The sequence below is a fragment of the Mesocricetus auratus genome, unplaced genomic scaffold (genome assembly GCF_017639785.1).
Source record: "Mesocricetus auratus isolate SY011 unplaced genomic scaffold, BCM_Maur_2.0 Super-Scaffold_100004, whole genome shotgun sequence".
NCBI lineage: Eukaryota > Metazoa > Chordata > Mammalia > Rodentia > Cricetidae > Mesocricetus > Mesocricetus auratus.
In genome coordinates this window covers 73,096,919-73,115,296 of record NW_024429189.1, presented here as the reverse complement: position 1 = coordinate 73,115,296, position 18,378 = coordinate 73,096,919, and the positions used below count along the sequence as shown (strand labels likewise).

Genomic DNA, 18,378 nt, shown 5'->3' with positions numbered 1-18,378 from the left:
AATTTGTGTAGTTATACCCATGATGGCCATAACTTCTAGCAAATGTGTAATTACTGAATCAGACTTTTCCAAACTCAAAGCAGTTGCCCGTTGAAAATCTGAATTGGTATCAATGGTGTAGTGTGCATATTTTAATTTTCCAAATTCTACAAAATGGAAGACATCCATTTGCCAGATTTCATTCCTTTGAGCTACTTCTTCAGGTAGTGGAGTTTGGTTATATAAAGTACAAGTAGGACATTTCCTTATAATTTACTTGGCCTGTTGCCAAGTGATGGAAAAAAATCTTTTTTCAAACCTTTGCTATTGACATGGTACTTTTTATGAAATTCTGAAGTCTTTAGCACATTTCCTATCAGTTGTTGAACAATTTCATGATTACCTTGTATTAGAGGGCTTAGCAGACTGTATGGGTTCTGATGTGTAATATATGTATATATATTAATATATTCCTATTACTGATTATGTTTTGTGACCTGAATAAATAATAAGTCTGGTATAAATTTAGTGGTTTCTTTATGCAAAACAACTGTTTCTGCATGTTGTGAATCAGTAACTTTACTTAAATTTTCTTATTTGTAGCCTGCCTTTCCTGTTTCATTTGCACTAATATAGAATGTAGGGACTCCAGATATTGGTTAGCTAGTGGCTAGCTCTATTCTCTGATCTTCTGGCAAGCTTTATTTGTCAGAGTATAAACAACATATCGCCACAATTTGTAATCTCCAACATGGCAAATTTTTCTTTACTTCTTCAGACATTCTTTCTGAAGTATCCACATTTGAACTGGGTAATAAAATGTCATCCATTTAATGATAAACTATAGATTGACAAAATTGCTCATATATCATTTCCAATGGCTGACACATAAAATATTGGCACAGGGTGAGGCTATTTAAAGTTCCCTGTGGGAGAATCTTCCATTGATGTCTCTTAACATGCCAATAATTATTATAAGTAGGCCCTGTGAAAGCACATTTTTCTCTGTCTTTTTCTTGTGAAGGTACAATGAAGAAACAATCTTTTAAATCAATAACTATAAGAGGTCATTCTTTAGATAATAAAGATGGCAAAGGAATTCCAGACTGTAGAGAGCCCATTGGCTGAATCGCCTTATTAACAGCTCTTAGATCTGTTATCATTCTTCATTTTCCAAATTTCTTTTTAATAACATTTATAGGAGAATTCCATGGGCTGTTTGATTCTCCAATATGCTGAGCATTTTGCTGCTCCTGTACCAGCTGTTCTAAGGCCCGCAGTTTTTTCTATTGTTAAAGGCCATTGCTCAACCCATACAGGTTTGTTCATCAACCATTTTAAAGGTTGGGCTGTTGGTGCCTTTGAAAGATCACAGCTGTGATGCCCTGTTCTTGTGAACCTGAATGGATACCTTCTAATATTTTTTTTCAGAAACATATATTTCTTTATGTTTTTTTTTTCCTGAGATTGGAGGAATGTTAATCTGAGTATTCTATTTGCTGTTACAAATTGTGTTCCCACAAATTCATTGTTGTATCTCTTTAATTGTCTTTTAAGCTACTGCTATCCTATTCAGCCACTGCAACTCTGCTGATACCAGCAGTAGCTAGGCTGCAATAGCCAAAGCCTGAGGGAATCCCTCGGGCACAGACTCTTTCAAAGTTACTATGGAAACTTATTTAAATCTCTGTCCTGCTAAAGAACTCAAGATTCAAAGGTTGAGGTAGAATCCTGTTTCCCAGAGAGACCGAATAGCAAGCAGCTCACCTAGCTCACCTCTTCCTGTCTCCCAAGAAGTAGTCCTGCTTTTTCTTGCCCCTCGTTATAAACCCTTCTCCACCTGGCTCCTCCCTACAACTTCCTATCAGCTACATGCTAGCCCAGCCTCCTAACCAAAAGGTGAATTTTATCTAATCAAATACATCTTTGCATCATTAAACAAATGTTCCAGAGCATTAAACAAAAGTAACATACCTTAAAATGATATTGTATCACAATTCATTGCTATGTTAGCTACACATGGCTTTAAGTTTCCTCTGTCCTTCTGGCTCTATACATTCAACCAATCTCACATTCTGTTTTACCTGAGATAACATTCCAGTCACTAAAAGCTGATCATTTACCTCCTGAAGAGGCCAGTTTGGATGCCAAGATTCTGGTGCAATTGTTTTATACACATCTGTGTCTACAAGACTTTTAATGACAATGCCATTTATTCGTACTTTTAATTTTGGTATTTATTTATTTGTAGATGTTTGCCAAAATATTTGCTTTACAGTTTTTCCTGAATTTTTTGTTCTCTCCTCTATAGTTATTCTGTCATCGAGAGCAGTAAGTTTTCTTACAATAGGTATTATATTATTTAATTGTTCTGGGAAGGAGTTTCCTCCAGGATGACAGGAAACAACTGGACTGAATTTCATATGGCGCTTGTTAGAGGCCCCTCAAGGCATTTCCCCAACAATAAAGGTTTACCTTGACCATCCCTTGTTAATCTACATTCATTTGTACAGTGCCTGCCCTTGCCACACCTTCTGCGTAATCAGAAGGGAGGGGCATTCTGTTTGGATTATGCTTAGAAAAAACATTATTTCTAATCATGCCCTGTTCACCATTCCTTTTTAGGGGACCTTGTTTGCCACAATTGAAACACTTGACATTTTAATTTTTCTTCAAACCTCTGAAAATCACCTCTCCTATCCAAAGCATCATCATGGTCATGAGATTCAATATTGATTGAATTTCAGATCCATTCCTCCAAGGGTGCTGAATTTTGTAGAAAGTTTTTCTTCTTTTGGGGAGTCCACCACCCAGAATCTTATTCTTAGTTATAAATGCTGGACCTAAGCTTGGCTTGTTTCTTGCCAGCTTCCCTTTACTTATCCTTTTGCCTCTGGGCTTTCCCTGTTCTCTTCTGTAAATCTTACTCTTATATCGTTAATTGCTGTGTAGCTGGGCTGGATGACTGGCCCCTGATGTCATCCTCCTTCTCTTGTTCTCTTGTTCCTCTTCCTCCTTTCTCCTATTTATACTTACTGCCTGCCTTGCTCTTGGCATTCAGCTCTCTATTAGATCACTATGTGTTTGAGACAGGCAAATAATCACAGCTTCACCGAGTTAAACAAATGCAGCATAAACAAAAGTTACACACCTTAAAATAATATTCTATCACAGATCTTGCCCTTAACAAACTAATTGCCCTTTTGTATTGTGCATTAGCATTTTCAAAATCCAGAGATTCAATTATTATTTGTCTAGCTTCTGAATCTGATATCATTCTATTTACTGCTGAAGTCAGTCTTTGTAAGAAATCCGTGAAGTCTTCCTTTGGGCCCTGTATATCTTTAATAAATATTTCAATTTACTTTTCCAATTCTGTCCTAAGCATTCAAAGCTGCTATGTAGCATAAATCCAGAGAGTGGTCATCATATAGAGATTACTTTTATACATCACCATAATCTCTCTCTCCAAGAAGTTGGTCTTGGGAGATTTCCATAACTCTAGTAGTACTTCATTGTTCAATGGTCATAGCCTCTTCTTTGAACCAGGTACTTCATTGTAATTGAGAACCTGTCTCTAAAACAGCTTTAACCATGTCTCTCCAGTCTCTAGGGATAATTATTTTACAGTTTGATTATGAGTTAACATCTGCTTCACAAAAAGGTGAATGCATGTCATATGAGACTATCACTTCCTTAAATCTAACATTTCCATGGAGTCCTTTTAACTCTTGCACAGCCTTGGGGATATCTGTTATTTGACAGTTCCTAAAGGTGACTGGATAAACTAAAGTTGGTTGCTTGAAAACCTTAGGCTGTTCCTCTCCAGCCTTATAATGCAATGTTGACATTGGTTCTCCTTTAAATTCCTCTGTTTGGGTTTGAATATCTCTATAATCTGTTTTAATATGTTTTCTAAGGCCTGTATTTTGGCACTCATATCAACCAACTTTTTTAGAGATAAACCAAGAATTATCAAACTGACAATAAGGATTATCGAAATTATAATTAATATTATGTCAATCCTGGTTATGTTGATTATCCCTTCATTTAATTCTTCCAGTTTTAAATTATGTGTTGTGTAATCAGAGACCTAACTCTCTCCATTATAATAGTGTTTCCTGTTTGGTAATGTGGGAAAAATTTTTCTCTTTTAACTAATTTCTTCCTTTAGTAATTCCCAATTTTCTCACCAAATCTTCCAGTGATAAAGATTCAGATGATGGTAAAATGCGAAACTGACTGCTGCTGTGTATAACAGTAGAAGGTGGAGCATGTCTCAAGGCAGCTACCTAGTTTGGCAGCAGCCCAAGAAAGAGGTTCAGGTGAAGCCCCACAACCCATGGAGGAGAGGGAACCAGCGGTCTGAAAATAACGCACATGGGGTTCGGGAGATCTCATGCAGAAGAAACGTGTCAGGAGCTGCTGCAGAGAGGCTACAACAACAACAACAAAAAAAACAACACAAACAAAAACAAACAAACAAACTCTAAGCTTGCTCAGAGGCTTGGAGAAAAAAACGAGAAAAACCTAGCTGGTGAGACAGTAACTCTGGCGGGAGCCCTGAACTGTGCCAGTGGCTGATAAGCCACAGGCAAGTGGCTTTTTTTGTGAAATTGTGCCCAAAAGTTGGGTGCCAGTATAGCATGAGTTCCTTTTTTTTTTTTTTAAAAGATTTATGTATTATGTACACAGTGTTCTTCCTACACATATGTCAACTTGCCAGACGAGGGTACCAGGTCTCACTATAGATGGTTGTGAGCCACCATGTGGTTGCTGGGAATTGAACTCAGGCCTCTGGAAGAGTAAGCAGTGGTCTTAACTACTTCATGAGTTCTAATTGTTGTTAATAATAAAAACCCAGAGTCAGAGATTAGGGGGTGGAAGCTGAAAAATCAAAGAAACAGCAGCCAGTCACTAGAGCTCTTACCTCTCCAAATTCCTCAGAATGCAAAGAGACGGAGTTTCTGTCTCCTCCTACCTTATATTCCTCTCTGCCCATTCCTCTCACTTCCTGTCTTTCTGTACTGACCTACAGACCTCTGTGGTTAACTAGTGGCTATCTCTGCCCTCTGATCTTCAGGCAAGCTTTATTTGTTAGAGTATAAACAAGATACCGCCACACTAGAGGTCTCAGAAGATTTACGATGGGGCACACTCTCAGTCTGGGGAGCATGGTGTGACTGAAGTTCTCCTGAGATTTGCAGTGGATACTCTCAAAGCCTAGGGAGTGTGGTGTGACTCTAGACTTCTCTGATGGTTTGCAATGGACCTCAAGAAGTGGTATTTCTCCCAAGCTCTCAGACCATATCAATTTTGCAGATCTGAGTACAACATTCTGATCAGTACTGGGGTGAAATATGTAGAGAGAATCTAAGTTCAAACAAAATACTCCATATCCAAAACCTGTTGCCAATACTAACAGGAATGGAGATTTCACAGGAAAGTGTTAATTATCAGTAACAAGACAGACAATGAACACTTCAATATAAGACTACATCATGGCTGGGCGGTGGTGGCGCACTCCTTTAATCCCAACTCTCAGGAGGCAGAGGCAGGCGGATCTCTGTGAGTTCGAGGCCGGGCTGGACTGACAGCCTCCAAAACAATACAGAGAAACCCTGACTCATAAAACAAAACAAAACAAAAAAAGACGACATCACTATTTTTGTAATCTTTTGTAGTGTATTGAAAGATCCTCTATTTGTATATCAAAATAGTTTCCTGTTTCATATCCTGAAGTGGCACAGGAATTGAACAATAAAAGTTCTTTCTTTTTGTAACTGAAAAATTCCCCCAAATGTGAGGAAATTTTTGGAAAGCTGTTGCTATCATGCCATTTGAGAATAGTGAAATAAGCAAGAGATAAACAAGCCACACACGCCACATGCTCAAGACATGGTATTATCTGCTACTACAGGCCCAAAGTAATAGGTCTAGCTGATCATGGACTGCAATCTCTAAAATGTGAGCCAAATTTAAAAAAAAAGATCTTTCATCCGTATAAGCTGATTTATCTCAGGTATTACTTACCATAAGAAAGCTGACAGAAATACTTGCCTTCCTCATTGCTTTGCTACAACTTTGCAGAGTCAGTTGACCTTATGGATGGTCTTTTTCTAGACTTTATTCTGTTCCACTGATCTCTTTGTATCACAGTATGAGTCCAAGACTATAGTCTTAGTTGCTATAGTTTTAAATTAAATCTTGAATTATAAATATGATAATCATTTGGTCTACTTCTTTTAAAAAAGCTTTCTGGATTTTGTTAATGTGCCATTATAGGAAAAGTGGACATGGGATCTTCCATCAGTGAACGTATTAAATAATAATAACAGGAGCTAAGGATTTGAATTGGATGTGTTTGGTTGTCATTACAGACTATCATAAGCAATATTGTTCCTTTTTTGACTTTTCACTTTGTTCTCATTCCAAAGTTCTCTACTTCCACCATATGAGTCCTGGGGATTGAATTTAGCTTGTCAGGCTTGGGTATATACCTGAGATGTATAGCTAGGTCATAGGATAATTAGCACTTTTGGTTTTTGAGGAACCTCCTCTCTGACTTCACCAGTGGCTGCACCAGTTTATATCTTCACCAGCTGTGAATAAGGGGGTTCCTCTTTCTCTACATCATCACTATCATTTGTTGTTAATTATTTTCTTTTGGCAGTCAGTCTGCTGGGGTAAGATGGAATCTGTTTTTCATTTACAGATGGCTAGTAATGCTGGACTCTTTGGCAAATATCTATTGGCTGTTTGTATTTTCTTCTTTTGAGCACTGTCTGTTAATCTGTAATCCCATTTGTTGAGTCTTTGGTGTTTTATAGTTCCTTATGTAGTCTACGTTTTAATAAGATGTGTGATTATAGTTCATATTTCCCATTTGTAGGCTGTCTCTTTATTTAGGTGGTTGTCTTTGCTGTGCTGAAGCTTCCTGGAATCCCATTTGCCAGTTTTGGGGATTATTGTCGTTTTTAATGGAATGTATCCAATAAACCGGCTGCTATAGGATGATATTGAACTCTTTATTTCAGTAATAATCAGGAAAATACCAAGTTAGAGGAAGATTGACTCACATTTTGACTATAGTAGAACTCATAATAAACACTAATGGTGCTCTTCAGTTTGTAGTAGCAGGAAGTTAATTCTTGGTTTTGTAGAATTTTCTTCATCAAATTGGTACATGATCTGGTCTACCAAGTAGACTTTCTGTAATGGTCTGTAAGGAATTACCTAGCTTTTAATCTGCATTACTCTTTCTCTAGAAGCTTCCAGTAATGTTACTAGGGCATTGCTTAATACTTACAACATGCTGAGATTAAATGTTTCCCCTTGTAAAGTTAAAAAAAAATTCTTCTTGGTTTTTGAAGCAGGGTCTTATTATGTCGTCCATTCTAGTTTTGAATCCTCCACAGATCTCAAGGTGTCTAGAATTCACTATGTAGCCCTAGCTGGCCTCTAACTTGTGACAATCCATATGCTTAAGCTTCTCTGAGTTCTGAAATTAAGTTGGAGCCACTATTCCTGGCTTTGAAGTTTGTCTTAGATGCGCACTGGTGGCAATATTTGGTTGTTACACACAGTGACTTTGATCAGAGTGAGCTTTGCTGCACACGTTGTTATAGGAATCCATCTTGGCTTTGCAATTTGCCTTGACCATCCCAAACTTTGGGATATTCGGATAATGCTTTTGAGCAACATTAGTAAGCCCTGGAAGTAAAAGATAAAGCAGTAACGATTTCCTTTTGTTGCTTTTGTAGTCATTTGTTTTTTTCTCGAGAAAGGGTTTCTATATGTATTCTTGGATATCCTGGAGCTCTCTATGTAGACCAGGCTGCCCTGGGACTCAGAGAGATATGCCTGCCTTTCCCTACCATGTGCTAGGATTAAAGGCATGTACCACCACTGCCAGCAAGACATTCTTTTCCTCAGTTAATTTAGATATCTAACTGCTAATAACTAATGAATTTGACATAAAATAGTTTGTTAAAGTTAGAAACTTAATTCTTGTTTGCCCTAGTATATGTGATGTTTACTAGTTTTTCTGTTTAACCAAATAGCAGAATCACTTTGGCTCTACTGATAAGGATCAGCAGCAGTATGGGGAGGTTACCATGACAATGCATCCATTGTTAAAGCCTACTGTTTAAAAGAATTAAACCTACATACCTCCTGAATCCAAGGGTAATTAAAGCTAACTAGCTTCCTATTACCATGATTTGCTATGCAAATTTGAATTTAGCAGCTTGAATGAAAAGTGAGGATATTTGTAAGATCTTGTGCTCTTTTGATATTATGTTAGTAAGGAAGCCACTGGAAGACTGTTAGTGCCATTACTTGGTGAGCTATCTACATTCATGTCATCCCAATGAAACAGCTATTTGCTGCTTCATTGAAATAACTTGAAAAAGAAAACAAGACAATTACTAGGTTTATCTTTGAAATTTAATTGTGTTCTATGGAATGCTTGATAAAACTTTCAAAGTACTTACTGGTTGAAAGATTCTAGAAAGTGCTGTCACATGGTTTTGTATTTATTTGAGAATGAAAAATGTTACACATATGAGCATCTGCATTGTTACCCGCATATTATTTTAAGTGAAATGTCCTAAATTTAATCTCTCCTCATTTGTTTATTGAGAGACGTGGTAGATATCAAAGAGACAAGAGAACTAAAGAGAAAAGGAGGGGAAAGGATATTCCCAGCAGTCCACAGTGCAGTTAACATTTCTCAATTATGACCTGGTAGAACTCCCTGATTTTTACCAAATAGTGTAAATATTAAAAAATTATTAAAAATTTCTTAGAGTTAGAAAGCTCATATGAGAAAGATTTTAATAAATTAATATTAAAATGTTTTATTGAGTTATTTACAAATGTGACCTAGAAACTGTGAAAACTTCAGGGCTGAGAAGAATATGAAGTCTTGTGTTTTTATAGTTAGATGTGTTTTAAGTTACAGCTGTATAATTTTATCAGTGTTGAAATCCGCTATATAAGGAAACCTTTACCTGTGTGGTTTGTGTAGTTGGATGTTTCTCTCCCAGTTTTATTTATCATCAGGTTTGTGCTCCTCCTTTTTCAGGTCCTGCGGATTAGCACGTACCAATTTCTATTTGTTAGTCACCTTCTGCAGGTAAATTGTCCATGAGACCAGTGATTCTGTAAGCAAATTATCCAGAAAATTCTGTCTTTGCACATTGTGACAGATGATGTCACTGGTGGATCTGCAACTACTGCAGTGGTCTAATTAACCTGGCAGTTGTCTCCTGTGCCCAACACTGTTAACTCATTGCCTTGGCATTCTAGTTTTCATCTTCTCATTATCTTCTTAACTAAAGCTCAGGTTTGTGATTGTTTTTTTTTTTTTTAACCTACCCCACTCAACTCTATTCACCGCCCTTATTTTTGATTGGCAGTATCATCCAGATAAACAAAGCACAGATGTGCCAGCAGAAACCATGGAGGAATGTTTGCAGAAGTTCATTGAAATTGATCAGGCATGGAAAATTCTAGGGAATGAAGAAACCAAAAAAATGTATGACCTGCAGCGGCATGGTAGGTACTTGTGGTGATGCAACAGAGCCACTGACAGCACTTTTGAAGCTCAGTGTGTAGGCCACACCTGGAGAGCATTTCCCAAGTTAGTGCCATGATTACTCCTCACCCCATCATTGTCCATAATTCTGTCTTATTCTTGGAATGATTGTGTATCTACTGAGAAATTAACAAAACTACCAAGGGGTAGTTTCTTGTAAGGCATGGAAGGTATTTTCTGTAAACTACTAAAAATGTTCAATTTATGCCCTAAATTAATATGCATTATATGCTTAAAACTACTTGTTACTAAAGTTAGTTATGTACGCATTACATAACTAAGACGTTATCGTGCAGCCATGGTCATCTGCAGAGAGCTGTTACTCAGGTTAGCTTCTATAAAACTCATCTGGCTGTGCCCTCTTTTTAAGGCAGGTTTCATGATTAGCTACTCTTTATAAGACTGCTGTCAATGGTGCCTTAGGAATGCACATTGCTTAAATAATTTTAAAGGTCATTTCTTTTTGCCTTTTGAAAATAGCTCCTTACAACAGTGACAAGCTGTTGGGAGAAAGAAAGAAAAATGTAGGTCAGGTTTGTCACACATGAACTGTATTACACGAAGTGATAGGCTGTCTTTCAGCACTGGCCTTGGGACAGGAGTCCCTCGGCCTTATATTTGGACTTTCAATAAGCACCATAATGCTAACATGGGAGCCAATAATCAGTTACAGCCTGTGGGAAAACACTCAGTTGCTTCTCCCCAATAGTGTGTACATCAGGCTCAGCACTGAGATATGCCAATAAAGCTCATGGTTGCTAGTTGATTATTGAATCCCTTTCCTTACCAGTACACTGCCCATCTCACCAGATGAATTTTAAGGCTTCTGCTACTAAGATTATGAAAAGCTGATTTGAGAAGCAAGGTTTTATTTCTAAATGTAACCTTACAGGATACAGCCAGTATTTCTAGAAATCTATAGCACCAGAGAAAGCTGTACAACTAAAAATACATATTTCTCTTTCAGTTTGTCATACCCTTGTGGTATTTGATTGTTCTCATCTCTGTTTTTTTGAGACATGATCTTTCTTTGTAGCCTAAGCTGATCTCAAACTCTCCATGTACCCAGGCTGGTTTTAGCCTTGCAGCAATTCTCTTCAGAGCTTCCTGATGTTGGGATTACAGGCATGTGCCACCATCTAGTTCTAGCATTTGTTTGTAATACTGTTTAGTTTTATTACTTATCATATCTGGGCCTTTTCTTCTTTCTAAAAGACTGGTGCTTTGATTTTTTTGTTTTTGTTTTTTACTATTAGATCCTTGTGAGTTTACCTTTTTAAAGGCTTTGCATTGATTTTCAAATGTGCCTTAAATATCTGGTCTTCTAAAGGTAGTTCTAACTAAAAAAACAAAAAACAATCCTGTCTTCTTTTTGATATATATTTATTTATATACTTTATTTCTGGTAGAAAGAATGTAGTGGTACCCTCATATGAGAACAAATTCTCACCATAGGTCCATTTTTATAAACAGGGTTCACATGATAAGTTTCTATGATTATATTGAAGCTAATGCATTTAAGTATAATGTAATAGTGAATGTGAGCTGGTCCAACTTCATAAAGTCACAAAGGCAGAGAGTTCTCTGATGGTGTATCTTCATGTTTTCATCAGTCTTTACTAATGTGGAACACCAGCTTACTTAAGAAGAATTGGCAAAAAAAAAAAAAAAAAAAAAAAACCCTGAACCCTAAGGAGTATAAGACAGGGACTGGAAAGATGACTCAGAAGTTAAGAGCACTGCCTGCTCTTCTAGAGGACCTGGGTTCAATTTCCAGCACCTGTATAGCAGCTCATAACCATCTACAACTCCAGTCTCAGGGGATCTGATGCCTTCTTCTGGCGTCTGTGGGTACCAGGCATGAGTATGGTGCACAGACATATCTGTAGGCAAAATTTCATATGTATAAAATAAAACCAATTGTGTAGGACATGTATGTTTAGTGTCTGCATTTTTGTCACATGTAGCCTGTATAAAGATTACGTGAGTGAAACTGTTTAGAGGTATACTTTCCAAAGGGTAAGAGGACTTTTTCTGTGGCATACAGCAGGGTAAACCCAAATGGACAGAACTAGGAAACTAGTTTAAAGCGAGTGCAGAACTACATGAAGGGAGGCTAAAAAGACATCAGTGCAAAGGGGTATTAGAGCCTTACAGGTTCCTAGAGTCATGCATTTCTTTTGAGCTTTGAATGTGTTGGTTTGAGCTTTCAATAACTTAGCATCTGTAGCATACAGTATCGTAGGGGACTTTTGTAGGTTGATAAGATCACAATAAAGTTTAAAAATATATATTATCCAGATAAATAGCCCTGAATTTGTATGTCAGTTTGCTTTGCCTTTTCTTCAGGTGGGTAATTATTAAATTTAGCTGTTTAGGAGAGTAAACATACAGCTTTTAATGACATTTGAGTACCTCATATGTAACATAAAGTATGTTCTACATCAGAGGTTCTGAACATGAATGCTGTGTTCCAGTTTTAAGTGGCCACTGCTGTTGAGAGCTTGTATCTAAGTGTGACTTGCTATACTTAAACCTTTTATTCCAGAGCTGCTTTTCAAAACTCTCATGATAAACCTGATTTGAATCCTGAGATTAACTTTTTATTCATCAATGCGTAGCTTTTCAAAAACAAATGAAATGAACTTGAATTTCTAACAGGATTTAGATTTGATATAAGGAAAACCTTTGAGGGTACTAATTTGATCAGTATAGGATAGTAAGAGGGAGAATTGTTAAAACCAGGTCAGAACACTCAGTTTTTCTGGGTCACCCCTGGGGACATGGAAATAGCTTTGGTTATACAGAACTTTTTGCATGTGGTGACAGTTATTGTAAAACTTTCTTTTTGCAGTGTTAAGTATATTTATTGCCTACCTGCTATTGACTTGCAGCATATGTTTAGGCTGTTCTTGCTTCATTGGCTGATGTTCAGTGCTTTTCCGTAACTCCTAGCTCAGAGTGGTACTCTATTTTAAGAAGAATGTCATCAGTATTGCCACAGCCATAGATGTATCCAGAAGCTAATTTAAAGGACCCTTGGCATCCATATTTCTTCTCAAAAGAAACTACTGAACTGGTTATTTCTAATGAAGAAGATGTGATCGTAGGGCAGATAGCCTTAAGTAAAACATAGCCCCCCCCCCCCCTTTCCATGTCTGTGTTCTTGGCATTTTAGGGCAAAGCTAGTCAGGCAAAGGAAAACAAGTCTAACAAGATGAGTAATATTGAGCTCCCAGAGATCATATTTTTTGAAAGTGACATTGACTAGTGAAATTAACCGATGAGTTCCAGTTGGTATATTTCCCACGTTGTTGGTAAAGATGCCTCTAAAGCAGCTTGCAGCATCCCCTGGAAAGCATGTAGTTATCAAAGATCAGGTTTTGCGTTTCAACCAGAGGTATACTTGGAGAACTCGTTCAACATGTGCCAAATGTTCACATAAACAATGCTATTGGAAAGATTTTGATGTCTTTATAAATCTTCTGGGGGGGGCAGTTTCTCACATATTAAACATATTAAAAGAAATAAACAACGGAAGTATTGCACTATCAGTGACTCACAATGGCACATCTATGAGTTATTTCTCTGTTGTCTGAAGAGGAACCAATTTACAAATGTAGTCAATTAGGTGAAGTAATGCTTAAAAAATAAGTGACTATGTTTGGAATCCCTGTTGATACCTATACTAAAGTACATGTTGTTCTCTGTTAGTTTGAGTAACTGTTTTGGTAATGATATACCTTCATTCTACCAAGTGAACAATTATGTAGATGCCAAAGAGCCTGGCTGGGGAGGGTTTGGAAGAACATACAATTAAGATGCTGCTCTATGCTCTATGCTAGATATAGCAAGTCATTCCTGATGTTTTATTATGCAATTCACTTCATTTCTTTATTAGGATAAATATTTGAAAATGTAAGATAAGGAAATAAATCTTATATCAATGAGAAATGAATCTTTAAACTCCACAAATATTCATGTATTAGATCACTAAATCTTAAGTATAAAAATGGGAATTCTTTCTGAAAAGGTTCTTTATGTTAAATATGTATTATAAGAAAGGTTCTCTTAAATGTAAATAATATAAATTTGGGCTACTAGTACTAATAACTTGAGGCCAGTAGACAATTGTGTAAATTATGTCCTAAGGCTGACCCTTACAAAATACGTAAATTAGTCAGATTAGGAGTTCAGTTTGATTTTAGGAATTTCAAAATTGACTGTAAAAATTTGCTTCAGGTAAAAACTTGTAGATAAGCATCGACAGGTTTGTTTTTTTGCTGACTGTTTCTGGGAAAAATAAGTATGTGAAATGATGCAGAAAATCCATCTAGACAGTTGAGACTGGGATAGGAGAGCATAGATGAACTTTCAGGAGGGTCCCTACCTCATCTTATTTGTCACTCAGTGTTTTACTTTCATGTGAATGCAAATAGCTATTTTTACCATGCAAAGTTTTTAAGATTATTATGAATTCTGAATAAAAATTAATTAGTTACAAATAATTAAGAGTCTGTTGTCAAAAATACAGTTGTAATTGTGGTGTGAGTGGATGCCATTGGAGAGTCTGGATTAACAGAACTGATGTGGAGGGTTTTGTTTTTTAGGAGTACTTACTTTCAGCTTTAACTACTCTCCCAAGTTCTATTTGATGACTTCAATTGAAGTTGCTGGGTTCAAAACCAAAAGCAGTGTTTTTTCTCACTGTTTAGGCCCTTCCTTAGACTTGAGCTGACCTTGCTTTGGTTACATCTGCTTTGCTCTGCTCACAACTACTGAATCAGGAAGGTCGGGTGGCATTCTTCTTTGTATAGTGTTCCTTTTTCCCGTGTATTCATTTCATCCTCAGAATCCCGATAGTCCTTCCTCACACTGTAGCTCATGGCCCCTTCACTTTCACAGCGACTGTGCCTTTCCATTCTGTGCTGCTGTCTTCTCCCACAGCCCTTGACATGAAGCTGATACAGCTTTTTTTGTCTGCATTTAAAAACTTTTATAATTACCCCAGGACAGTACTTATCTGAAATTTAAATGGGGTAGAAATTCCTTGGCTTGTCCCTTTTCCCATCCCCATATAATATATATAGACATGTGTGTGTGTGTGTGTGTGTGTGTGTGTGTGTGTGTGTATGCATGCATGCATGCTTTGATAATAATACATCAGTTTAATGGGACTGACAATTGTTATGAAATCAGACAAGGTCAGAACCTGCTGCCTTCCTACATTGATACTTGAAGCTTCATCACTAACAGTGGACTGTTATGTTCTAGTATACAGTTCACTGGTAAAAGTATGAGATAATAACAGCTAAAATAGTTACTATTTTTGTGCACTGGAACTGTGGTAATTTCCTTTTAAATATTGTTTCAAATGAGGGTGATAGCATTATCTGTTTCCAGGGGCACTTAAAAACTTGAAGGTAGCTAATTTCACCAAGGTCACATAGCTATTGATAACAAGGGATTCCAAGACATTCTCTGAGTCTTAGAGTATCGGCTTCCAAGTTTTATACAACTAGTATATGGTCCACTATCTTTTAATCTAAATAGTCAGAGATGAGGGATTTTGATGGTCTGAGTAAGAGCTGTGCCTATATCTGCCACTGTTCCTTTCTGTAGTAAAGCAGATAGAATTGAGCTTTTGTGTTTCATTTGGTACCTAACTAACTTATCCTTCTTCCCCTCCCTCCCTTGCTTCCCACAGGGCCTCACTTTGTAGCCTGGGGTGCCCTTGAGCTCCTTGTCTTCTGACTCAGCTTTCAAAGTGCTGAGGTCATAGGTGTACACCCCAGACCAGGTCCATTCGTTATCTTTCCTCTCTTTTATAAAAACTCTACATTTATTTCCTTTCTTCGGGGTGAAAAAGTGTAATTGTGACTTTAATTTTATCTGGGAAAAGATTATAGGCTTTAAAACTTCGTAAATAATTTTCAAATTAAATGTTGCCCATTTCTCAGCCCCATATCCGAGACTTTACCAAGAACAGCAATAGTGAAATCTTAAAAGTAAACTACTTGTCTAAAGACAGAAAAGTCTGAGTTAGAACTACAGGGAAACACTAGTGTTTGACTCTCCGTTATATTCATACACAAGCCTTAAAACTGGAACAGATATTTTATGCCTGTGATATTGCATAACAGTAAAAGTGATAGACTAACCGCTCCATGAGAGAGAACATTTGGGGGCGTGATGGCCCTTTGAATAATGACTTTGCCACATGGGAATGGGACAGACAGGCCTGCAGATGCACTTGATCTCTTGGCCATTATTCAGTTGAGTGAGGCTTTTAAGCACCTCAGCCATACTGAACAGTTGAGTCCCTCTCCCTAGAGTTTCCGGTTGCTGCTGCTTTAAATTTTTACTTACTGGTTTTTCTTCTTCTTTTATTTTTTATTTTTCATATTGTAGCTTCATCTAGAAACTTTGGTGGGATTAGAAATGTAATTATTTGGATATTAAAGGGTTGCTTTAGAAATTTGACTATCATTAGGAAGAAGGTTTTAAAGACTGGAATTCCATTGTCTTACAAGAAGTAAGAAATATTTATTGATTCCCAAATGGGGCTGAAGAAACTTTTCCTCTTTAGAAGGCTTTGAATGACTCAGCGAGAGCTCTGGTGAGCTTGACTGAACCAAGCTGCTAATAGTTATTTAATGTTATTCGTCAGTGTGAAAGAATCGCTGTAGATTTTCCTTTTAATCTCTTTGAATTGCAGGCTCATAAACCTCTCTGACGAGCCCTGCCAGTGTTGTCTTGGATCCCACTGTTGAGACAATGGGGCCACAGAATTCTTTCACCTCTTGTTGTCAGACAAACGCAATAGAACACAAGGTCAGAAGGGCCCATACTTCTAAAGATTGAAAGATCCTTTCTCAAGTAACCACATAAATTATTTGATTTTATCATTATATTCCTCAGGAACCTCACTCTAACTATTAATGCCCTGCTTTTGATACATAAAAGTAAAATTGGAAGGTGGGGGGTTGGGGATTCTCTTGTCTCATTTGGCTAAGCTTGTCAGTATGACACAGAGTGTGAACAGACTTTAATATTCCTCGATATTCAAAGAGTTGAACCCGCTTCCTAATAAAGAATCAAATTGTGTAGTCACTGCACTGGAGATAGGGCGAGCTCAGCAAAGCCAGCAGTGCGTTCTTTACAAATGGCTGCGGGTCGCTTTGTCCTCTGTAGGCTTTGTTTCCTCTGTTTTTGTTGTTGTTTTGTTATGTTTAATTTTTCCAAATATTTATTGCCATTGTATAGAAAAAAAAGATTCAATTTTAAAATCTCCTGGATTTTAAAGTCAGTTTCTTTTCTCAATTTTAGTAGTGTCTCCTTCCACAGGAGAACTTTGAGGTGGGATTTGCATTTCTAGATCTGCCTACTAAACTATGTTAATGCAACCAACAAAATTGTGTGTGTGTGTGTGTGAGAGAGAGAGAGAGAGAGAGAGAGAGAGAGAGAGAGAGAGAGAGAGAGAGAGAGAGAGAGAGAGAGAGACTACAAAAGAAAACAAGCATATCTGTTTTGAAGGTGCCATGCCTGATTACTACAGAATTATCAAAGTTGCTTTGCTTTCAGGGCTCCTGTAAGTGACTTTAGTACATAGGGAAGAGTTGAGATTTTTTAATTATAACCACAATGGTGGACAAGCAGAGATCATTGTTTAAAAAGAAAGAAACACACACTGATTTGTTTGTACTCCTTCCTTATAATTGTATGGGGGTTGGGTGGAATTTGCTGTTGTCCTGTCCTTGGACACCTGCCTCTTAACAAAGGATGGTGGTCACCCCCCACTGCCCACATTTAGATTCACCTTTTGCTTTTCCTGTACTAGGTCTGCTCATTATACAGTTCTCCAGGGATCCAATTTTCCCCTGAGTTAATCACCCAAGCCTTTTCAGAAGTTGTTAGATTATTGTCTTTTCAAAGGACAATGACTTTTCCTTAAAAAAAAAACAAAAAACAAAAAAACTTGTCATTTTTAGTTTTAAAACTGGGACCACTAGAATTTCATATATACTGCCTTTAAAACTTTTTGTTGAAATGTAAGATGTGTACATACAGAGAGGTGCAGAAATCTGCATGTCGCTTGATAGATTTCTCTCCATAAGCACACCAATTTAATAGGAAGCCCCCGAGACTTGCCCTTTAACAGTGTAGGAAAGTTTTCCATACTTGTTTATGTCACATAATGATTTTTAAAACCACGCTCAGATTTTCGTGCACACAGTATTGTTTACAAAATAATCAACATCTCCATGTTTCCATAGCCACAGAACTCCAACATATTCCTTTCAACTCTGATCTTTGACAAAAAATTAACCATTTTTGTGTTCTCTTTTCCCCATGGGATGGGCTATGCTTTAACCAAGATTAGCTACTCTAAAGGCCCTGTGCATAAGGATACAGAGGAAGAGAAAAATAAGGAAATGTGGGTGCAGTGATAGAGGGGCGCACAAAATAGTACCTAAAAGAGAGTTGCTGCTGCTTCCCAGTAGAAAAGCAGAACAATAAATACCCATGCTGACTTGCTTGGCAGTTATATTTGCAAGATATTTCTCATTTATTATTTATTTTAAATATAATGTCAGCATGGGTATTTATAAATGTTTATCCTTTTAACACATTCTATTCTGGGTATCCAAGATAGGTCACGCTAGGAAAGCTGATTCCCGCTGTCTGCTCTGCTTCAGTTGGGTGCAGAGAATAGAGAAATACAAGATATCCTAGTAATGTAGTTGCAAGTTGCTGATGCCTGTTTGTTCTCCAAATAGATGACTCTTCTGAGTAAG

The 18,378-nt window shown here is 37.2% G+C and overlaps 1 protein-coding gene across 1 annotated transcript in view; it reads left to right on the top strand.

The window, feature by feature from the left end:
- The window catches only part of Dnajc24 (DnaJ heat shock protein family (Hsp40) member C24), a 62,081-nt gene that overhangs the window by 32,823 nt on the left and 10,880 nt on the right, over nucleotides 1-18,378 (top strand). The window contains exon 3 of the mRNA XM_005064818.4: nucleotides 9,402-9,540. Within this exon, the coding sequence (XP_005064875.1) occupies nucleotides 9,402-9,540 (139 nt within the window). The remainder of the gene's footprint in view (nucleotides 1-9,401; nucleotides 9,541-18,378) is intronic.